Raw genomic sequence first — 24,185 nt, 5'->3', positions numbered from 1 at the left:
AAAAGTTGCTTTTAATCCACAGGCCACTTGGCAACTTTCTGGCATCACATTGTTTATTCTTTTAGTACAATATCAAGTTGTTTGGGGTTCCACAACCAAAAAACGAAAAAATGTCAGTTGGTTGCCTTTGGCACGGAGTTGTAAAAGAAAAATCTGTTGTTAACATTACAGAAGTCCTCTTGTTTGACATTTTAGCATAAACAAGTACAGTTTCCTCTGTTTGACCTCCAGAAGACACTTTCCTTGGGATTCTGAGTTACCCTTAACACTAGGACATAATCTCAAAGGAGATGTGGTTAAAATATCAAGGCTAAACCATCACCTTACTTGGGTTTGTTGTCATCTTATTTTGATAGGGCCAGGCCCTGAGTATGCTGATGTGGTGTTTCTGGTGGACAGCTCCGACCACCTGGGAATTAAGTCCTTCCCGTTTGTGAAGACATTCATCAACAAGATGATTAGCAGCCTCCCCATAGAGGCTGACAAGTACCACGTGGGCCTGGCCCAGTACAGCGATGGGCTCCACAGAGAGTTCCTGCTCAGCACCTTCAAGAGCAGGGGCCCCATGCTGAACCACCTCAAGAAGAACTTTGGGTTCCTGGGGGGCTCCCTGCGGATTGGGAACGCTCTCCAGGAGGTGCACAGGGCCTACTTCTCAAGCGGGAGGGACAGAAAACAGTTTCCCCCGATCCTGGTGGTCCTGGCTTCCGGCGAGTCTGAAGATGCTGTGGAAGAGGCTGCCGAAGCGCTGCGCAAAGATGGGGTGAGGATTGTCTCTGTGGGGATGCAGAGGGCATCTGAGAAGACCCTGAAGGCCATGGCCACGGGCCAGTTCCACTACCACCTCCGGATGGTCAGGGACCTCAGCACATTCTCCCAAAACATGACGCAGATTCTCAAGGATGCAACTCAGTACAAAGATGAAACAGCCTACTCTGATATAGAAGGTAAGGAGGCCCTTTGTTGAAGAGGTGTCCCACCCCCATGCAATCTGACCCAGAAAGCCATCTCCTATTATCTCTAAGGTGCCACCCACCAGAAATCTCTATTTCATGCAGAAATGTAGAATACCTCCTTCTCATCAACTTTCATTCCTGATCTCCTAAAGCTAAAAGGAGACTACCACAGCTTCTCATTTGAAAAAGGCTTTATTTATGTCTTAGGAAAGTTCTACATAAGACCCCCAACAGAAGACCTTTGAGTACAAACAGTTTACTTAGGGGGTAATCCTAGAAAGCCTTAGCAAAGAGAGGGTGCTATGAGACAGGAAGCCACATATGCAGTGTTGATGAGCAGGTGGAACAGGTCAGTACACTCATGGAAGGCACCCAGTAAGTATACTGCCCTGCTGAGGGGGTCCAGTCATTCTATCCAGAGTGACGTAGAAAGAGTTTCTAGCAAATGAATTTTCCTGGCTGCCTCTGTGCTCAGTTGATAATGAGAGGCTATTCTGAGTAGGTGCTATCTAGTTCTAAGACTCAAGGAAGCCACTTGGTGTGGTAAAAAGTGCCCTTACCACAGGTCAAAAAGATCCAGACAATGCCAATAGCTGGCTGTGAACTTGAGGAAGTGATGTCGTCTCTGTGAGCCTTGCGGCAGCACCCTCATTTGTAAGCTATTTAAGTTGAAATGATCTTGAAACTTTTTTCCTGCTCTCATTCACCAGTTCCTTGACTATCACTATGGATTGATTTTGTAATCAGACCAGGTTATGCCTTAATAACAACTCATTCCAGTACTCTTGCCTGGAGAATCCCAGGGAAGGGGGAGCCTGGTGGGCTGCCGTCTATGGGGTCGCACAGAGTCGAACACGACTGAAGTGACTTAGCGGCAGCAGCAGCATGCCTTAATAAAAAGTAGACTTCCTGAATAAGAAGTTTATTGATTTCCCTTGTAACAGTGCTCAGGTTGACCAGTTGTTTTGCTTCTGTTCAAATAATTAGGCTGGTGGTGGCTCTTCCATCTTCAAATATTATTTTCAAGGTGCCCTGGGAATTGGTATGCAGCTGGTGAAGGGGAAAAAGAGGGAAGGTCACTCATGGGATGAGTTTATGGGCTAAGCTTGGAAGAGGCACACATTCTGCTCACATTTCTTTAGTAAGAGCTTAGTCCCATGGCCACACCTAATTGCAGGTAAAGCTGGGAACTATGTCTAGTCCTGTGAGCAAGAAGAGGAAATGGGTTTGGGTAAGTATTGGGCAGGCTCTGTCACAGTTAGTGCTGCCTCAGAAGCACCGGGAAGTACTTTTACCTCCACTTTTCTCATCCTTCATTCCTCCTGCCTGGGAGGAAATAGCAAGTTCTCAGAGCATATGTACTTCTCCTCCTAGAGAGAAAACCCTCCTGTGACCCTTCCCTGGTGGCTCAGACAGTAAAGATCCTCCTGCAATGCGGGAGACCCGGGTTCAATCCCTGGGTTGGGAAGATCCCCTGGAGGAGGGTGTGGCAACCCACTCCAGTATCCTTGGCTGGAGAATCCCCATGGACAGAGGAGCCTGGCGGGCTACCATCCATGGGGTCACAAAGAATCGGACATGACTGAGTGACTAAGCACGTGAATGAAATGTGACCCTTCCCCTTGGGAACCTTAGAGACCTTATAACCCTGTACGTAGCCTGAGGTCTCCATGACAGTAGGGCTTTACCACCTTCTTAGAAGGCTCTGGGTACTGACTGTGTTTCTCTCACTCCTCCTGATTTATTTCACAGCAGTATATAGTTCAACAAGGGTTGCTTGTCAGGACCCTATCCTTCCCTTTGAAAGTGAAAGTGTTAGTCACTCAGTGATGTCTGACTCTTTGCCACCCCGTGGACTATAGTCCACAAGGCTCCTCTGTTCATGGAGTTCTCCAGGCAAGGCTTTTGGAGTGGATTGCCATTCCTTTCCTGATCCAGGGATTGAACCCAGGTCTTCCACATTGCAGGCAGATTCTGTACCATCTGAGCCACCAGGGAAGCCTAGAGGTTAAGAATAAGGGTTTGGGAGTCTGAGTTCAAAGCCTGGCTTGGCTGCTAAGGGCCTTGAGTAAGCTGCTTAACTTCTGAGCTCTAGTTTCCTTACCTATAAAGTGAGGATAATAGTGTTGGCCTTATGATGAGTGATATGACTTGTATGGAGTTTGGCAAACAGTTTGTAATAGCTATTTGCAAATAAATGCTGAGCTGAGCAGGCCATGTTGAAAGTTTGTTTTAGCCGACTATGGGGGTGGGGTGGGGTTCAGAGTACAGTAGTAGGTTTATGAGAATTATAATTCCACAAATACTTCTGAGCTCCTACCGGGTACCAGGTACTGGAGAGAGAGAGATAAGTAAGATATGTCTTTTGGCTTCTAGAGCTCACTATTTTATGGGTAGTTTTTGGCAAGATTTGAGCTTATCTCTGAGCTGCTCTTATCACAGTTGTGGTTCCCCCATCTGTGTCTGGAGTGGGTATTTTCTGTGCATGTGATATACTCTCCCCTGCATTCCAGATTTATAGAGCCAACTGCTTACCTGGCATCTTCAATAGATCTCAAACTCAGCATGTCTGAAACAGAGCTCTTGACTCCTCCCTCCAACCTGTTCTTCCCCCTATCTCCCCTACCTTGGAAAAAGACAGAACCAACATCCTCTCAGTTGTTCATGTCAAAAACCTAGGCATTTTCAACACTTCCTTTTTGTTTCCCAACACATATCTAATTTATCATCAAGTCCACTCTACGTCTAATTCATGTATCAAAAGTACTCTTGTTATCTTTGCCCAAGAACCATTATCTATTTCCTGTATTAGGGCAATTACTTTTAAGTAAATTTTAATGAGTTCATTGTCTCCCTTCAGGAACTAGGGTGATATTTAAAAGATGTAAATAAGATCATGTGAGTCCCACATGGTTGGACCTGGTTCCCTCTGACCTCATCAGTCGTCGTTCCCCTCACTCACTGGCTCTGGCTACTCTGAGTGTCTTGCTTGTTTCTACTTCTTGCTTTTCTTTCTGTCAGAATTATTCTTTTATTTTTCAAACAATGTGTAGCTGAATCTTTCTCTTCACCTTTCTCAACCTAAATGTGATCCTTTCAGAGAGGCCTTCCCTAACTTATTTATGTCTCAGATAATTTAGTTCTTACCCCACATCACCAACATAGGGCAGCTCATTTGAGACACCTGTTTTATTTTCCTTGTTAGCATTCATTATGGTCTGAACTAATATAAGGAGAAGACAATGGCACCCCACTCCAGTACTCTTGCCTGGAAAATCCCATGGATGGAGGAGCCTGGTGGGCTACAGTCCATGGGGTCGCTAAGAGTCGGACACGACTGAGCGACTTCACTCTCACTTTTCACTTTCATGCACTGGAGAAGGAAATGGCAACCCACTCCAGTGTTCTTGCCTGGAGAATCCCAGGGACGGGGAGCCTGGTGGGCTGCCGTCTATGGGGTCGCACAGAGTCGGACACGACTGAAGCGACTTAGCAGCAGCAGCAGCAGAACTAATATAATCTATTTTTCTGTCTTCCCCATAAAGTAAGAACTCCTTGAGATCAGAGATATTTCCATGAACTCATACCTATATCTCAGCATTTGAAAGTGGCCTTGGTGGTTGTGGTGGAGGTTCATACTGGTGATGGTGGATTTGGAGGTGGTGGTTGGTAGAGGTGGTGGTAGTCATACTGGTGGTGATGTTGGTCGTGAAGATCATGGTGATGGGATGTGATAGGAAAACTGGTAAGACGAGTTCTGCAGATAGGGGAAAAGCGTTTCAAGGTCTCTGAAATCAATGGCCAGTGTAAATTTTGCTCAGAATTTTTATATATTTTTTTCAGCAAAAAATTGCTAATTCTATTTGTCATGACTCCCTCCATTTTCCCTAATGATGTCTGACAAGCTATACAGTGGCTTTCTCACTCTGAGCCGGGGTCTGTACTAACCTACTTGCTTTTTCTCTCTCTGTAGTCCCCTTTCCCAGGGCCTGTAAGAAAGATTCAATTGCCGACCTCATGTTTCTGGTGGATGAGGCTGTTGGGACCACAGAGAATCTAAGGCTCCTGCAGAACTTCCTGAAGAACATCACCTCCTCCATGGACGTGCAAGACAACTGCCTGCGGCTTGGACTTATGAGTTACAGTGACAGAGTCAAGACGGTTTCTCTTCTGAGCTTGAGCACAACCCAGTCTGAATTTCAGGAGCAAATCCAGAAGCTTTCTCTGCGGGCTGGGAAATCCAGCGCTGGAGCTGCCATTGATCAGCTGAGGAGGAAAGGCTTCTCAGCATCACATGGCAGCAGACGGGCACAAGGAGTGCCCCAGATAGCAGTCCTGGTTACTGACAGGCCATCGGACGACAGTGTGCGTGAGGTGGCCTTCGACCTCCGGCTGCAGGATGTAACCGTGCTTGCCTTGGGCATTGAAGGGGCCAACAAGACCCAGTTAGAAGAAATAGTGTCTTACCCTCCGGAGCAGACCATCTCCATGCTGCAGTCCTATGCAGACTTGGATAATTACAGTAAGAAGTTCTTAAAAAAGCTCCAGAATGAAATATGGTCCCAAGTTTCGGCTCGTGCTGAACAAATGGAACTTGATAAAACTGGTATGTTTTAAAAAATACTTTTCCTATTATAAAAGTAATAGGTGCAGTTGTCAAGGGTGGGAGCAGGGGCAGGCTCAAGGACTTACTGTAATTGGGTAAAGGGATTTTAGGGGTTATGAAAATATTCTAAAGCTAGATTTTGGTGATGGTTTCACTTTATAAATTTTCAAACCTTATGACTTTCCTAAACATTTCCTAAATCATTTATTAAATGATTGCAATGGATGTTTTAAGCATATAAGTCATACTGGGATAAAATATAAAAATCGTAATTATAAAATAGTTGAATAGTGTTGATGAACATAAAGGAAAAAAATAAAATCTCTTGAAGTCTTATCTTTCAGATAAAGCCATTATTAACATTTCTCTTATCTTTTAGTCTCTTCTCTCTTTCTACACTCATGGACACACAAACACATGCATATACATTTTTTAAAAATGGTGTAACATGGGTATTGGTGCTGTTGAGAAGAACTTTATGTAATGATGAAAATGTTCTTTGTCTTCACTGTTCAGTAAGGCAGCCACTAGCCAACTTTGGCTATTGAGCACTTGGAATGTGGCTAGTGGAACTGAGTTTTAAGTTTAACTTAGAACTTTTTATTTTTATTTTAGCAGCCACATGCTAGTGGCTGGCATGTTGGAGAATGCAGGAACACACAGTTGGGTACATGTTGTATCATTTACAATTACTTCTGAGTGTGACTAACAAAAGGAAAAAATATAGTAGTGATTTAGATACGATAAAATGATTTTATGTTTCACAAATAAGTCCTAAGGTAGGTTTAAAGAGCTGGATGGTATACCAGTGTCCGTGTCTAAGTTATTTTCTTGTTTGTGGTCTCTATTCCCAGGATCATAATCCAAGATAAATGCTCCTGGCATTACATTCACATCCAGCAACTAGAATGATGAAAGAGAAGGAAAAGGCAGGGTTCCCCTGCCTTTTCTTCAATGGTATTCCCCGGAATTACACATACCATCTTTGCTTACATCCCATTGGCCAGAACTTAGTCACATATCACTCTTCATTAATGTAATCTTTATTTGGGGCAGCCAAGTACCTCGGCAAATTACTGGGGTCTAAATTAGCTTAGAAGAGAGAATGGATGTTAGGGATAACCAGGATGATATGCCTTACTCCCTCTTCTATCAGCCTTATACCATGAACTTTGGTCCACCTCTTTAAATGTTCATTGCCAATATTCTTTTTAGGTTGGGAGTAATAATATTTCATCCTCTGGGTATAACAGAATTTGTTTGATATATCCTAAATTGTTGGATATAGAGGTCGTTGCCAGTATTCTGCTCTTATGAAAATCTTAGCAGGGATCATTATTATACTTATATCTTTGTCCACAACTGAATCTGCTATAGCCTTACCAAGTTCTTTTCAAAGGTGCCAGGACATACAGACAAAACACACTTGATGTGGCTTCGAGTTTATCTACTTCTGAGCTCTCTGCTGTCTTTACACATTTCCCTACAATAAAACGCTTTCAAACAATTGGACTCATATTTGGCAGCACCCACCTGGAAAAGAATCCTCCAATCGTATTGAAGGTTAATTTTAAATTTAAATTAAATTTTAATTTAAAATTATTATTCATTAGTCAACTGAAAGTATAAGGATGCGATCCTGGGCCAGCCCTGACTTTCCTCTTGCATGTATACATTACACGGCAGCAGCAAAGAACCAGTGTCCCATTACCTCCTGTGTGATACAGAGAGGAGTCCTTCAGAGTGGCAGCTGCTTTGCTGTAGTATAAAGTTTAAGGCATAGGGGGATGTGTAGTGTGGTTTCTCTCAGAGAGTTTGCAATTATGTGACAAACACTATTGTTGCCATTATAGAATTTCTAAATGGGAAGAAATGGGACCAAGGCTAGGACAAGGGCTATCCTTATTTTCCATAAAGCCTCAGTAAGTGGCTTTGTATTCACTCAGTGGCTCTCAAATATTGGTACCTGACAGGTTGGCTTCCTCAGATGTAGCTGTCAGGTAAGAATTCATGTAAAATTTTTTTTTTTAATTTTATTTTATTTTTAAACTTTACATAATTGTATTAGTTTTGCCAAATATCAAAATGAATCCGCCATGTAAAATTGATGTATCAAAAATATACCCAGGAAAACTAGAGATTGGTAGGGAAGTGAGGATACGGGACCAGGAAGGGCAGGTTGATAAGCAAAGTCCCATGGAGGGCCAATTCCGCTGAACCATTCTAGAGACAGTGTGGGTTAAACCTTAGAGTTGTCCTAGTCAGGGGCAATGTAACCAAAGAATTTATATTCCAGCACACAGGAGGAAATGTTCATTTCCAGACACTTCTGGCTCAAGTAAAAAGCAAAAAGGATTTCAACAACCTGAGCAGCCAACCACCCCTAGATACTGGTGCTAGCTGTTTAAATGAAAGTGCTGGGAACTGGTTACACAAAATTCCTGATAAAGGATTTGAGGGGATATAGGTGGAGCACCCACAGTGTCTACTATAATTTTATCAGGGCTCCCTGAGGAGATTGTTAATAATTCGGTGGCCCAATCCAATGACTCAGTGTCTGCAGGTAGGGCAGGCATTTTAGAAAGCTCTCCAATGAACTCACACTAGCAGTATCTGAGAACCACTACCTCAGTGAATTTGCCATGGTCTGCAGTGAGACAGCCAGCTTTACAGTTTCAAAATGGTCAAACACAGACAACCAATCTCTACTGACTTAGTCACTGCTGTGTCCACCACCTCCGACACTACTGTCTCCAATTTATTTAACAGAACTTCATTAAAGCAAGGAAAATCTCACGTTAACCAAACCAGGAGACTGATGGATAAGAAAAGATTGATGATTATCTTTGTAGTGGAACTATAGTGCCAGAGACCTGGACACTGGAGACCATATTCCTCTGAGAAATACAGTCTCTCCCTATAGACATATATACAAGTGGGAAGCTAGTCTATAAGCAAAAGATTGCTGGAGGATGTGGAACCAGAGCAAAGGAGTTAGTTTTATGACATAAATGTCTTGTGGTATTTAGTCAGGGGGATGATTCTATTTTAAAGTCCAATATATAGATCTATATCTCTAGATAACTGTGCAGGTGAGACCTTGTCCCAGGGGACACATTTTTCTTCAACCCTGTCCAACTGAACTTTTTAGATGGATATATTCTGTAATTACACTGTCCCATGTAATAGCCACTAACCACATGGAACTGTTAAGCACCTGAAATGTGGCTTTTGCAACTAAAGAGTTGAATTTTAAATTTTATTTAATTTTCAGCCATTTGAGTTCATGTTTTAATTGAAACATGTGACTAATGGCTAGTCACTAGTCTAGCCATGGTTGGATGGGCATTGCCATGGTTACCCCCTGGGACTTGAATTTTTCTCTCCTTTATTACTGATCACCATTTTTCTTTATTAGATATATAAATCAATTCATTCTGGTCTCTATCAAGTGTTTCTGTCCGGGGATCACACTTGTCTTTTGCAGATAACTGCTTACCTTTGCCCTAATACTTTATACATTGATTTCATAGTTTAATTCTCCGAGTCAAACTTATTTTCAGTATTTCTGATTTCTTAAGAGCCAACTCCCCATAGCCTGAAGTAGTGTCAACAGCTATGTTACCAACAAGCTATCAAGAAAGAAAATATTTCTGAAAAGACTAAATTGTCTTGTATTTTAGAGACCTTTTCACATACTCAACCAGGTAATTGTACACATAACCTAAAATTTAAAGGTATATATTTTTTTCTTATACCCAATTTAAAAAATGGCTAAGTAGAGTAGTGAAGAGACTATTAGGAAACTTAAAGCACTTTTTGACAGAGCATCTGCTCAACAAAGGAAAAATATTGAGAGCTCTTTGATTTATAATTTCCTGTTGAAATCTTGTGATGTACCAGGCCTGAACTGGGCAGAAGCAGAAAACCAGGCAAAGTCTCTGCCCTCATGGAGCCGACATTCTGTGTCAGGAAACAGGCTGTGCTCAAATGAATAATCAAGTAATTTCAGGAAGTAATGGGCATCATAAAGAAAGCAGACAGGGTAGTGGGGTAGATAATGATTGATGTGTTTTAGCTGGAAGGGAAGAGAAGGACTTCTAAAGACCTACATCTGAGTTGACACATCCATGAGATGAGAAGGGACCAGCCTGTGAAGATTTGGGGGGAAGAATATTTCAGGAAAGGGGACAGGCACAAAACTACAAGAGGAAGCCCAGTGTTGTTGAAACACAGCGAGGAAGGTAAAGAATTGCCAGTTCCCTTGTGGCTCGGCTGGTAAAGAATCCGCCTGGGATGCAGGAAACCAGGGTTCGATCCCTGGGTTGGGAAGATTCCCCTGGAGAAGGGAAAGGCTACCCACTCCAGTATTATGACCTAGAGAATTCCAAGGACTGTATAGTCCACGGGGTCGCAAAGAATCGGATACAACTGAGCGAATTTCACTCACTCACTCAGAAATAGGATGACAAAGAAAAGGAGGAAAGATTAGTGTTATTTTTCATTTTAAAATTCTAACTACAGTGATAAATCATTTAAGTAGAACAGTAATATGGTCTGGTTCTAGTTTTAAATATACTATTCTAGTTGCTCCAGGTAGAAGAGGTTATTGGGGCAGTAAGAACAGAAGGTCGTCTGAACCTATTTCTCAAAGGAATGATAAGGCATAAACTACAAATGCAGGCAGGTGTCAATACCAGAAAATCAATCTTAACTAAAAGCCTGGAGGTTTGGGAATCTGGTCTTTAGTCTTTAATTCACTGACTGCATGACCTCAGTGACTGGGCTCACTCAGTTTCAACTGCCTCACACGGTTGTGGTAAGTTTCACAGGAGAAAATGGGTCTGAATGTGCTCAGTGAAATGTCCAGGCCTCAGCTGAAGTGTCCTCATTCTTCAGAAGCTGTTACCGAATCCAAACTCACTCTGCTCTTGATCCACAATAGGCCAGTAAATCTGAGATATGAGGTGTTACGGTAAGGAATAACAACTTTATTTGGAAAGCCAGCTGACTGAGAAGATGGCAGACTAAAGTCTCAAAATAATCATCTTATGGGGCCTGGATGCCATGTTCTTTTATAGAGCACAAAAGGGGAGGAGGTGAGGAAGTAAAGCAAAAAGATCATAAGTTTTGCAAGCATCTCCTGGAAAGGCCAGCCTCAGGGAGAGGGGCTGTTACTTTCTTCTTTTTGCAGCCATTCACGGGTGGACAGAGTCAGAACGTTTCCCTGGACAAAGGCACTTTAGCTTACCATTCAGGCAGGGTGGCAGAGTTCCCTAGGCAGGCCTTTATGTATAGACAGTATCCTTTTAGTGAACAAAAGCAACTAAAGTAAAAGAAACAGATCCAACATGTAGTCAGATTTTGTTCTTCCCTGGAACCGCTTCACAGCCTCAGGCTCCTTTCCAAATCCTTCTGCAAAGTTCTCTCCAGGTTCTCTACAATTAACAAAGAATGTACTTTCTGTTTTCACTTTTTCTGCAGGCTGTGTGGACACAAAAGAGGCTGATCTCTATTTCCTCATCGATGGCTCAAGCAGCATTCAGAAAAAACACTTTGAGCAAATCAAGGAATTCATGTTGGCGGTGATAAGGATGTTTAGCATTGGTCCAGACAAAGTTCGAGTTGGAGCTGTGCAGTATTCCCACAAGACAAAAGTGGAATTTGATATCAGTGACTACCTTAATGATGTGAAATTAAGAAAGGCTGTTTATAACATCAAGCAGCTTAGGGGCAGAACTCATACTGGGGCAGCCCTGGATTTCATGCTGCCACTGATGAAGGAGGGAAGGAAGCAGAGGATGAATGAGGTACCCTGTCACCTCATTGTGCTGACCGATGGGATATCTGGAGATGCTGTCCTGGAACCTGCTGAGAGACTAAGGGCTGAAAATATCACCATCCATGCGATTGGTATTGGGAAGGCTAACAGAACACAACTGCAACAGATTGCGAGGGAAGAGGAAAGGGTTAACTTTGGGCAGAACTTTGATGCTTTAAAAAGCATCAAGAATGAAGTTGTTCGCAGTATCTGCACCGAGAAAGGTAAGCAAAACAAAAAGGCTTTATTATCTGTCCTTTCCTAGTTGTTTCAGGGGCACTAATAGGCCAAGTAGAGGAGTGATGTGACCATTTGTCTGACTCACATTTTCTGAAGGGGTTCAGCCCCTGACCGTAAGCCAATTGCCAAGGTGGGAGAATCCCTCTGTGGACAGCTGCCCTGAGCCCATCTTGGAAGCTGTTAAGTGAGAAGGCTGCTAAGTATGCTATTGTCTTCACCAAGCCCACTGCCATGGAGGTGAAAAAAAAAGTGTGCAAGTGTTCGTTGCTCAGTTGTGTCCCACTCTTATCCACCCCATGGACTGTAGCCCACCAGGCTCCTCTGTCTGTGGAATTCTCCAAGCAAGAATACTGGGGTGGGTTGCCATTCCCTTCTTCAGGGGATCTTCCTGACCCAGGCATTGAACCCAAGTGTTCTGCATTGCATGCAGATTCTTTTACCCTGAGTTACCAGGGAAGCCCTATATTTGTGTGTGTGTGTGTGTGTGTGTGTGTGTGTGACACAATAATGGAGGCAGATGAGAACAGTGGAAAGAAAACGGGCTCTGGTTTTCAGTGGGTTAGGATTCAACTCATTTCATTACTTGAGACCTGTACTTGCTCATCTATAAAATTAGGACAGTACCTACATCAGAGTATCCTTACAGTAAATACCAACTGTTATTTCTTTATTATGAAAGCATGCCTAGTCCATATGTAACCCCTGTTTATTTTTATTTATAATGCAAATACATACTTGCATTTTTGTTCTGACTAAAAATTAAGTAACAGAAGTTAGGAAGAACAATGTGAAAATTCCTGCTGTGGACCTTGAATGGGTTACTTACTGTCTACTTGGCTTGGTCCTGTATGTGCAGGCTTATTATGAAGCTTAAAGGAAATAATGCATGTGGAGCATTTAGAGGAGGGCTTAGCCCATGGTAAGTGCTACATAAAATGTGATTATTGCAAAAGTTGGTCAAGGTATTCGTTGGTATGGAAAAGAAAAGAATTCTCACTTTACTTGAACTTACAAAGGTGAAACTGTGTTGGAATTTTCTCTGAGCCACTAAAATCCAAAGGAAAATAAGCCAGCAAGTAAGTAACATTGGCAGTAAAATCCTAAACCATAACTGTATTGATCTTTTTCGTCCTGTTATGGACAGGAGTAAAGCTGGGTCTTCAGGATGTCTTAGAAGCAGTATGAATACAAGTTCCTTTATGTTTCCTGGAGTTGATGGCAAGGAAAGTAAAAAGACTTCAGGAAAAATAAAATAGATTGTACTGAGGTCTTTTCAAAGGCAGGGACCAGTCTGAGGAGGGCCAGGATACTTCTTATTTGTCAAATATTTCTTATTTGCCAAACCCTGGCATACCTGAAGGAGGAGACAAACTGTGGTCAAGGAAATGAGCCACAAGACAGTGAACAGCGAAGCAGGAAAACCGAGACGCCGAAGCTGGAGGGCCTAGAAGAAAACCTGATTCCTCTCAGAGAAGACGTGGACGGAGTGAGGCACAGGGTATCCATTCATGGGCAGGAAAAGAGGCTCTAGCAAAACGGCCCCATTCCACACAACACAGAACATGGTTTTTCTCTTGTGTAGTTGTCCGGGGTGAGCAGTCCAGGTCTAGCAAAGAGGCAGGTCCATTTGCAACACATAGTAACTGTAGGTCAAAGATGGAGTTCCACACCCCGTCGTCTTCCCTTTGTGGAAAGGGAGATAGGACCGGGGCGTCTCATCAGGCTCAATTGTTTTATTGTTCAGACCCAGAAGGGGTTAAATCACTCCTCCTCATAGCTACTAACAAATCCACAGTCACAGGGCCACATCTAGCTTCAAGGAAGCCTGGGAAATGTAGTCTTTACCTGGGTGGCCATCTTCCTGGTTGAAATCCTTTTATTGACATAGAGGAGTGGGAGATGAGGAGGTTCAGTTCAGTTCAGTCACTCAGTTGTGTCCGATTCTTTGTGAACCCATGGACTGCAGCACTCCACGCCTCCCTGTCCATCACCAACTCCCAGAGTTTACTCAAACTCATGTCCATTGAGCCGGTGATGCCATCCAACCATCTCATCCTCTGTCATCCCCTTCTCCTCCCACCTTCAATCTTTCCCAGCATCAGAGTCTTTCCTAATGAGTCAGTTCTTCACATCAGGTGGCCAAAGTATTGGAGCTTCAGCTTCATGATCAGTCCTTCCAATGAATATTCAGGACTGATTTCCTTTAGGATGGACGGGTTGGATCTCCATGCAGTCCAAGGGACTCTCAAGAGTCTTTTCCAACACCACAGTTCAAAAGCATCAATTCTTCAGCCAACAAAGTTCCATCTAGTCAAAGCTATGGTTTTTTGATGAGGAGATAGATCCTGTGAGTAGTGACTACATGTAGAAATCTCCCCCTTTGACATGTTATTTGTGGAACAGAGCATTCCACACTTCCCAGCACTGGGGATTTGTCAAGACCCTCAAACATCTTTGGCAACTTCCCTATTCACAACTTTCAAAATGGCCCCAGGGCAGCGTCGATCTCAAATGGTTTTAATCCCCCTACTGGGCCTTATGTTGTTGTTTTTGTTGTTGTTTAGTCACAATGTCATGTCCAACTCTTTTGCAACCCCATGGACTGTAGCCTGCCAGGGTCCTTTTGTCCATGGGATTTTCCAGGCCAGAATACTGGAGTAGGTTGCCATTTCTTTCTCCACAGGATCTTCCTGACTCAGGGATTGAACCTACATTTCCTTTATTGGCAGTTGGGTTCACTAGCTCTGAGTCACCAAGGAAGTTCCGGTGGACCTCATATAAATTATTAAAAATAGTAAACATTTGGAAATTTGCTGTATGTCTCAGGGAACTCAAACAGGGGCTCTGTATCAACCTAGAGGAGTGGGATGGGGAGGAAGATGGGAGGGAGTTTCAAGAGGGAGGGAATATATATATACCTATGGCTGATTCATGTTGAGATTTGACAGAAAACAACAAAATTCTGTACAGCAATTATCCTTCAATTGAAAGTAAATAAATTAAAAAAAAAGCAAAAAAAATAGTTGGCATTTTTTAGTTCTTCTGTGGTTCATGATAACTGGTCATATACAAATAGTATGGGATAGATCCTGTGAAGACTGAGGAAGGGGCTGGTAAGAGAATGGCAGTGACAATGAAAGAAAAGGTTAAGACTAAGGAGATACATGCTAAAGACAATATACTTACAATTTATGCCATATATATATAATATATATATGGTGCATATGTGTGTGTATATATATGCACACACACATGGGTTCCAGGGTGGCTCAATGGTAAAGAATCTGTCTTCAATGCAAGAGATGCCAGAGATGTGGACTCCATCCCAGGGTCGGGAAGATCCCCTGGAGGAGGGCATGGCAAGCCATTCCAAGATTCTTGCCTGGAGAATCCCATGGACTGAGAAGCCTGTCAGGCTACAGGCCATAAGGTCTCAAAGAGTCAGACAGGACTGAAGCAACTGAGCATGCACACACAGACACACACACATGAATTAATAGCACTTTTTCATGACTTATAGAAATTGATCTTCTATGTGTGTATATATGTACAGATATGTATGAGGTGGAAGTGAAAGTGTGAGTCACTCAGTCATGTCTGACTCTTTGTGACCCCATGGACTGTAGCCCACCAGGCTCCTCTGTCCATGGAATTTTCCAGGCAAGAATACTTGAGTAGATAGCTGTTCCCTTCTCCAGGGGATCTTCCAAACTCAGGAATCAAATCTGGGTCTCCCACACTACAGGCAGATTCTTTATCATCTGAGCCACCATATATATGCATATATATGCCCACTTCCAGCCCATATCAAAACATTTTATGTATAAATAAATTAATAGTCCCTGTTGAATGGATATGTGCTTACTAATGTACTTATTATCGCTAGTAAAAACTTTTAACCCTGATTTCTAATATTGATATTTTTAATTGCTTTAAATTATCCCAGAAAAATGCTATATAAAGGTTACTTAGAATTTTGTGCTTCAAGAATACACATAAAACCCTGAAATATTAGTCATATTAGTGCCAAAAATTGATTACTTTTCTCTGACTTTCTTTGTTGATCACCACTGCATGCTTAACACATGGCCTGATGCTCGCCATTTCATATACTTCAAGAATTATGAATTATGAATAAGTGCATAATGCGTGCATGCATAAGTGAGAGAATGAATATATACTTTAGAAATTGCATTTCTTCTTTGAAAATCTTTAGATAATCTTCAATGTATTTCTGATTTAGGGTTCTAGTCAGCAGACTACTACAAAAGAAGAAGATAAAATTTTCAAATGCAGTGGCAGTTGCTTGAGTTAATTTTTGATATTTACTGATTAAAGTATTTATTTCTGCTTTACTGTCTCTTGCATATTCTGATAACCATGCCAACCTGGTATATTTCTGGCCTTTTTGATTACATGCAGGATGTGAAAGCATGAAGGCTGACATCATGTTTCTGGTGGACAGTTCTGGCAGTATAGGACCTGAAAATTTTGAGAAAATGAAAACTTTCATGAAAAACCTGTTAGATAAGATTCAGATTGGTGAAGACAAAAGCCGAGTTGGTGTAGTTCAATTCAGTCATTATAGTAAGGAAGAATTCCAGCTTGACAAATACTTTACACAAAAAGAAATTTCTGATGCAATAGACGGCATGTCCCCCATCAGTGACAATACTTTGACTGGAAGCGCAATAACCTTTGTGGATCCATACTTCACTGAGTCCAAGGGGGGCCGCTCAATGGTAAAAAAGTTTCTCATCCTTATCACTGATGGAGAAGCCCAGGATGATGTGAGAGACCCTGCAAAAGCTCTTCGGGACAAAGGTGTGGTCATCTTCTCTGTGGGGGTATACGGGGCCAACAGGACTCAGCTGGAGGAGATCAGTGGGGATGGTGGCCTGATCTTCCACATTGAGAACTTCGATGATCTAAAGGCAATAGAGAGTAAACTCATCTTCCGCATGTGTGCCCTTCATGGTAAGTGACCCTCTTATCCTTCAGGACACAAGCTGTTGACTTTATAGTGGGGTGGACAGAGACTTGGACTCCAGACTTGGCCTCTAACTGGACTTTGGTGTTAAGGGTTGGTCTTAGCTATGCTACATTAAAAGCCATGATCTCAGGGATGTATACTTAAGTGAAATACCCAGGGATATTCCAGAACAACAGTTTTGTCTGCTAATTTGGAAACATATAGTCTGATTTTGATGACTTCAAATAGATATACCAAGAGAATACTGGAGTGGGTTACCATGTCCTTCTCTAGGGGATCTTCCCAACCCAGGAATCGAACCTGCGGCTCTTGCCACTTCTCCTGCATTACAGGCAGGTTCTTTACTGCTGAGCCACCAGGAAGCCACATATACCAAGGAGGTCTCAGAATTTTACATTAAATTTCCAGCTTTTTAATACCTGTACACCTAGATTTTCCAGTCAATTTTTAATCCCAAATGATTCTCCCACATCGTTTCTTGGCTACCTATGCTGCTGCTGCTAAGTTGCTTCAGTCGTGTCCGACTCTGTGAGACCCCATAGATGGCAGCCCAACAGACTCCTCCATCCCTGGGATTCTCCAGGCAAGAGTACTGGAGTGGGTTGCCATTTCCTTCTCCAATGCATGAAAATGAAAAGTGAAAGTGAAGTCACTCAGTCGTGTCTGACTCTTAGCGACCCCAAGGACTGCAGCCCACCAGGCTCCTCTGTCCATGGGATTTTCCAGACAAGAGTACTGGAGTGGGGTGCCATTGCCTTCTACTGGCTGTCTATAACCACTGTTAAGTATGTACACGTAAGAATGTGTAATTAGAAATATACAGCCATCTTCCTCTCAGTTAAATTAGGTCCAGTATCCAAAGCACAACTCTGCACCTTCTTTGTATTTTAAAGATACAGTGTATATTTTTATTCCTTACATTAGTCTTCTTACCCTCTCTCAGCTAAGTATTTTCCATTTGCCTGTTCATATACCTATCCTTTTGGAAAATTTTAATTTGTTACTTTCCTTAAAGTGATCGCTTGGAGTCATCACTTTTATCTGACAAACTATAGTGCTTTTCAAATTGGATTAAGCAACCTTAGGTTTGAGCCCATCAATTTTAATGACTTGTGTCAGAACTTGCTATAAATTCACATGTAAGGCTAACACCACCAGTACTTTTAAACCTATCATGTGCTGTTGTTATCTGTGTTTTGGCTGCAACTAACAGAAGAAACCAAAACATTAGTCAGTTTGTTGCATGTTGTTCCTATGGCAATAGAAACCTCCTTTGGACTTTGTTGTTCAGGATTTTGTGTGTGAAAATTTCAGAAGGTTAACAAGTAAGATGTCTTAGTATAAACTGAGCTTTAGGCAATGGCCCTAAGATTTCTCTTGGAAAGGCTTAACTGGAATTTTTCTTCTTCCTCCATGTATGGCAGTAATTCCCAAACTCCTGGGATTGTGGAGATATTCTAAGAAGGGCTCACAGTAAGGCCACAGCCCCACCTTTGAAATCCAAAGGGTTCTTCCTGGCCTTTCTTCATTGAGAAATGTCATATTTGTAGAGGCCCTGTCTATAGCATAAGGTAGAATTTTAGCTGACTTGTACATTCAGTTTATAAATTTATCAGGTAAATTTATAAATGTGTATCAAGTCAACTCATAAATATGTATTGAGTTATGACTCATATGACTCATTGCCAAATCATGGCGAGTCATTCTTCCTACATGGCCTGGGCTCATCTGCAATGGATGATCCTTGAAAACTTGGAGATCTCACTGCCAGAAATAAGGATTGGAGGTAAGGTTGGCAGGTAGAGGGTGAACCATTGGGAAGCATGTGCTTAAGCTATGCACATGCTTAAGGGGAGGAAAAGAGTGGAAATAAGCTCATACTTTGGGGGTCCATCCAGAGTGGGTGCTTGGCTTCTAAGGAGGAGGAGGGCTTGGGGCTAGGGTGTGGTGACAAGCACCTTAGCTCTTCCCCTGTGTGGGATTTTCTGGGCTCCAGCTTGGGAAGGTCAGAGGAAGGGCCACAAATAAATGTGAAGAGACATGGAGCACAGAGGAAAATTTATCTACTGGAAGCTGAGGCGACAGCTGGAGCCTGAAGGGGCGAGACAGAAACTCCAAGGTTGTACACTGAGCCCCCGAGCCCTTCAAAAATGCAGGCCAGTCTGGCAAGAATCAGTCATGGCTCACCACTGTACCACACTGACTCATCTCCTGACATTCCCTTCCAGGTGAAAGCCTGCTTAGCAAACGTTGTTGTAAAGGACCTGAAGAGGTTTAGCAGAACAGAGTAGGGAGGTGTGGGAAGTGCTGATCTGATCATGGAGTTAGGAGCACTCCTATCTGATCATCATAGATAGGAGTGCCAGTGTCCTTAGAATCGTGATGTGGGCAAGTTAAATATCTCTGAGCCTGAAGTTTCTTTTCTCTTTAAAATGGCATCAGCCATCCCTAAGAGCAGTGAGGTGTCTGGCACGTGAGAGGTACAAGGCACACATAACTGGTTTCCCTTCTAGGAATCTGTGCAGAATGCACTGCAAAAGTCTGTCACGCCTGTTCTCTTCTGCTTTCAGATTGTAAACGGATTCAGCAGTTAGATGTCGTGTTCGTGCTGGACCACTCAGGCAGCATCAACCCCGAGGACCAAGAAAACATGATCAACCTCACCATCCACTTGGTGAAGAAATCAGACGTGGGCCTGGACCGCGTTCGGTTTGGAGCGCTCAGATACTCAGATGACCCTGAGGTTCTTTTCTACCTCAACAAGTACTCAAGTAAACCAGCCATCATCGAGCATCTGAGGAGGCGCAGGGATACGGCGGGAAGGACCTACACCGCCAAGGCTCTGGAGCGCGCGAACGACATGTTCACAGAGGAACACGGCAGCCGTATCAAACAAAACGTGAGGCAGATGCTGATCATTATCACAGATGGGGTATCTCACGACAGAAATAAGCTCGGTGAGGCGGCCTCAAAATTAAGAACCAAAGGCGTCATCGTTTACGCAGTGGGTGTAGGTGCGGCTGACCAAATGGAACTGGAGACCATGGCGGGGGATAAAAACTACACAATCCACGTCAGTGGTTTCGACAAACTGAAAGATATTTACCTGCCTGTGCAAGACAGTATGTGTAACAACTCGCAAGAGGGTGAGTTGTGCTTTTAAAGTTGGTGTAGCAATACAAGTTTACGCAAAAAAATAAGTGATTACGCTTGGCTTCCCATCATCCAGATGGTATGGGCTGAACGTTCCTCTACTCAGGCTACCAGTTTTCTCATCTCTGAGAGAAATGCATTCTTGATTCAGCAAGATCTAAAGGTCCTTCGCTGCTGTACTGAAGACATTATACGAGAAGTTTGCAGAAGTGTTCCTTGCTGTCAGGCCTCTCCTTTCCCTTTCCTTCGCTCTTCCTAGGGCCCTATTCAGCTGTCCCCATTTCATGGTTGCCTGTGCTGTGCATTTGCTTGATGGTCCCAGTGCAACTACTCTGTATCAGGTTCAGGCCAAACTCAAGTGGAAAGTTTCATGCTTTGAACAGATAGGCTTTTGTTTTCAAGGTTCCAGGACCCTCTAAATGGGATTGTCAGCACCCTGTAGGAAGTGATTCCTACAGGGAATCACTGCAGGGATTCCAGCACCCTGGAAGTTCAACCAGGGCTGTGAGCTTTTCTGAATCAAGGCCAGGAGTGGGATTGAATGGAATAACAGAGACCAGTTTCTAGGAACCAGGAAGGAAGGGGTCAGAGCTGAACCAGGAGATACCCCTGGAGTAGGGCAAGCTGGAGGCATCATGTCTGAGTGAGCAAGGGGTGAGATTTGCCACCTGACCTAAAAGCAGCAGAGATCAACCCACCCTCTGGGAGGGTCACTGTGCCTCCTTGGAAGCCTGGAATCCTTCCCAGGTACTGGCCTGGTCCTCCCCACATGGCAAACACATCAACCAACCAGCTAGCTTCCTTTCTTCTTTCTTTTTCCCTCCCTTTTTCCAACTTCCTTCTTTTTTCCTTTCCACCTCCCTTCCTTCCTCTCTACTAGCTTGAAACCTACTTTTGTTTCCAATACAAATCGTGGTTTGTCCACTAACATTAACCCACTCCCTTCTCTGTGAAATCATCCAACCCCAAACAAAACCTCCCCCCAGATCTTGTGTCAGACCAGCATTTGCTGGGCTGAGTAAAACTACGTCTGCTCTCTACAACCCTACTTTACTTAAGTAAGCAATATATTCAGATTCTTGGTTTCAGATACAGAATGTGGGTATCCTCTTTAAGAAAACATGACTGTCCCCAAGGCATCTTTCTGATACAAACTGGGCTATGTCACTGCAGGTTACCGCAGGTTACCGTTTCTAAACTCCTGAGTTCCAAGTAGGTCCTGCTGACATCTCCAACCTCAATTTGCCCCCTGCTTCCCAGCCTCTCTAGTCATCCTGAAGTCCCTTCATCTTCGCGTGCATCACTTACCCAGCACAAACACTCCAGCCCACGGCTTCCCCTGGCTGCATCTAGCTTGCTTGTCACCTTTCAGATTTTGTTTGCCAATTTCTGACCCAGCACATGTCGGTGTCTCTGCTGTGTCCCCTGACTCCTGCACCTTCTATTTCTCCAGATGGTTGCATCTAACACATGCTTGCTGCTTCCTTATTTGTCCTTGTAACAAGACTGAGTTCATTGGGCAGGCTGGGACTCTTATTTATCCCTGGATCCCCACCAAATGTAGGACTATTAGTAAGACTAGAGTCTTTTCCTTGTGGACTGCTTTCTTCTCATCTCCCACACCTACTTTTGGAGGTAGGTGTCAAGATGGAGTTTTGAGATAGATGTTGAGATAATAGTCTAACTTTTGGATGCAAGATGTTTATTAGGGGGGCACAGCTCTGAAGGAAAGAGGGGGAAGCAGAAGAGGCAAAAGAAGTCCATGATGCACGCCCTGTCATCCCAGTTACCTTCACTGAGCACTTTAATACAGCTCCATCCCAGCCTTTGCATTTGATGGAAACTGAGCGTAAAAGATCGTTCCTAGTTTTGGGTCATGTCACATGGGACTTCAGAAAGACGACCCCTGTAACCAATGTTGACTAGCACTTGTCCATGGAATTTCAATATTTGGGCTATGATATTATTAAAGCAATTTGTAGTAGAAACAAGTGCTGGATTTAAGGATAAAAGGGATCCAGATACCAGCTCCACTGCAGAGTGATTGTGTATTCTGAGGCACCTTAACCAGTGGGTTCCTTTTCCCTACCTGAGATCAGAGTGATTCCTCATAAGGTGGTCATGAATGTTAACCATTGTAGTATGCTAAACACATTCTTAAAATGATAATTTTCAGCACAATGTAAAGTGGTGGCATTAATAATAACAGAATTACTAATGGCACTCGAGTACAGTGGCACTCAGCTTGGGTGGATGTTCCGGTGTGGGAGTGTTGAATGGATTTCAGGCCTTTGCAATGACCTTTCAATGACTATAGTCAATCTAGTCAAACTTCTTCCTTCCTTTCTCAGAGTAGCTTTCAGTGTCCTTTCAGATGTATCATGTAAATTATTAAATTTGAAACAAAGCCTATTAACCTTTTCCTCACCACTACTTTCTCTTCTTTTTGAGGGCCAATTGTGATCTCTCATCTGTTATCTTGTCTCAATTTGCCAAGACTGTGAGAATTTAGTAGAAGCAATTAACTATTTGAGCGAAGGGAACATTTAGAATGATTGTTGAGGACAATCAGTGATTTTTTTTTTTCATTTGCAGCCTGTGACATTCAAGAAGCTGATGTGATTTTCTTTTGTGATGGTTCTGACATGGTATCTGATTCAGACTTTGTGACCGTGACAACTTTCTTGTCAGACTTAATTGATAATTTTGACATGCCATCTGAGAGGATGAAAATTGGGATGGCCCAATTTGGGAGCCGCTACCAAGAAATTATCGAGTTACAGAACTCTCTGACTAAAACCGAATGGAAGTCTCGGATTCAAGCTATCACCAAGAGCAAGGGCCTTCCGCGAATAGACTTGGCCCTGAGAAAAGTGGGCATTATGTTTGAGCCATCCGCTGGTGGCAGAAGGAACGCTGGTGTCCCTCAGACTTTGGTGGTCATCACATCTGGGGGTCCCCGCTATGATGTGTCAAAGGCAGTGGAGGCCCTGAGAGAAGCTGGCATTTGTATTCTGGCTCTGGGCATAGGAGATGTTTATAAGGAACAGCTCCTGCCGATAACGGGCAGTTCTGAAAAAATCATCACTTTCCAAGACTTTGATAAATTAAAGAATGTGGCTGTGCAAAAAAGAATGGTCCGTGAAATCTGCAAGAGTTGCGGGAAAACCAGTAAGTGCTCCTTTGCTCCTTTGCTTTTGTTTGATTGCAGCTTCCTGGTTGTCCATTTCCCAGGGTGTCTTTGGGTGAATCTAACAGGATGTGGTTTAGAATAATATGCAATGAGAATAGGCGTCTCCTCTGTTTCCAAAAGTTTGGGATTGGTCAGCCTTCCTCAGAGGCAGGGGAAAGGGTTCAGAGGCCAGAGGATGCCCTGGGTTGTGTGCCTGGGTCAGCCCTCTCCTCCACTACAATCCAGGGATTATATTCTTCTTAACACTTGGAACTCAGCCTTATATTTCTATCCTCTCTGATTCCGGAAGTCCCAGAGCTATTCCCTGCATCCCACAGGAAGTAAGCAAAATAAACATTTGCTGATTTTACTTTTTCCTATTTTAACTTTGATGAACCATCTTGTAAGGGACTCAGTATGTGTACGTGTGTGTGCATGTCTGTGTATGTGTCTGTCTGTGTCAACTGTATCAGCACATGTCTGGTATATTTTCTTCTTTCAATGATGGCATTCATATAATCATAACATAGTAAAGATTTGAATTGGCCTTGGGGATTATTTAATTTCCAAAGGTCACCGGGGCTGATGGCTGCAAAGGCCAGGTGTGTCATGGAAGTGAGTGACGTGGGCTGGGACTGAAGAAAATAAATGCAGAGCTGTGGTCCATCTGATGGGGATGTCATTCTTCAGCTCCAACTGAGAGCTGTGTGCAGGACTCAGGTTCTGTACACTTGGGACTGGGAGTTGGGAGGACAGAGCATCAGTGAAGGATAATATTTTATGGAATTTGTGCAACAGCAGAAATTCCCCACAGGCCTTCTGTTTCTAGACTTACTATGATGGAAGTTCTTTTACAAACCATATTGGTTTTTCGAAGCTGTCTGGTGGGGTGCTCACTGGGGGCAGATGACAATGGTAGAGGAGTCCGGGACTGGAATCAGAAAGCCAGGGTTCCGGCTCTGGTTCAGCAGCAGCAGCTTCCCTGCCTCACCATCTCCTTGTGTGTAAGACGAGCAACTGGACAGGGTCATGGGTGACCAAGTAGCCACTCGCTGCTGAATTGAGTTTGTCCTATTTGGTGTTGTGATCTCGTGAAATTAGTTGATAGTATTTACAGACTCGAGGTTTCACATTAAAATGTAGATTTCAGGCTTCTCTTTGAAAAAATCAGACAATGTGACTGGACTGGGCCCCCTTTCCCACATGGCGACTCTCAGTTGGAAGTGAATGGTGAACAGATGGGT

General features: G+C 43.3%; 1 protein-coding gene across 4 annotated transcripts in view; it reads left to right on the top strand.

The window, feature by feature from the left end:
- Positions 1-24,185, top strand: part of COL6A5 (collagen type VI alpha 5 chain) — a 161,387-nt gene that overhangs the window by 35,668 nt on the left and 101,534 nt on the right. For all 4 annotated transcript variants that reach the window (XM_025294091.3, XM_044948525.2, XM_044948537.2 and 1 more), the window contains exons 3-8: positions 357-947; positions 4,930-5,562; positions 11,047-11,607; positions 16,046-16,600; positions 19,187-19,762; positions 22,365-22,940. In XM_025294091.3, coding sequence (XP_025149876.3) covers positions 357-947; positions 4,930-5,562; positions 11,047-11,607; positions 16,046-16,600; positions 19,187-19,762; positions 22,365-22,940 — 3,492 coding nt within the window. The remainder of the gene's footprint in view (positions 1-356; positions 948-4,929; positions 5,563-11,046; positions 11,608-16,045; positions 16,601-19,186; positions 19,763-22,364; positions 22,941-24,185) is intronic.

This window comes from Bubalus bubalis, chromosome 1 (genome assembly GCF_019923935.1).
Source record: "Bubalus bubalis isolate 160015118507 breed Murrah chromosome 1, NDDB_SH_1, whole genome shotgun sequence".
Taxonomy (NCBI): Eukaryota; Metazoa; Chordata; class Mammalia; order Artiodactyla; family Bovidae; genus Bubalus; species Bubalus bubalis.
Note: the sequence above shows the minus strand (reverse complement) of the source record. Positions and strands in the feature narration are given on the sequence as shown.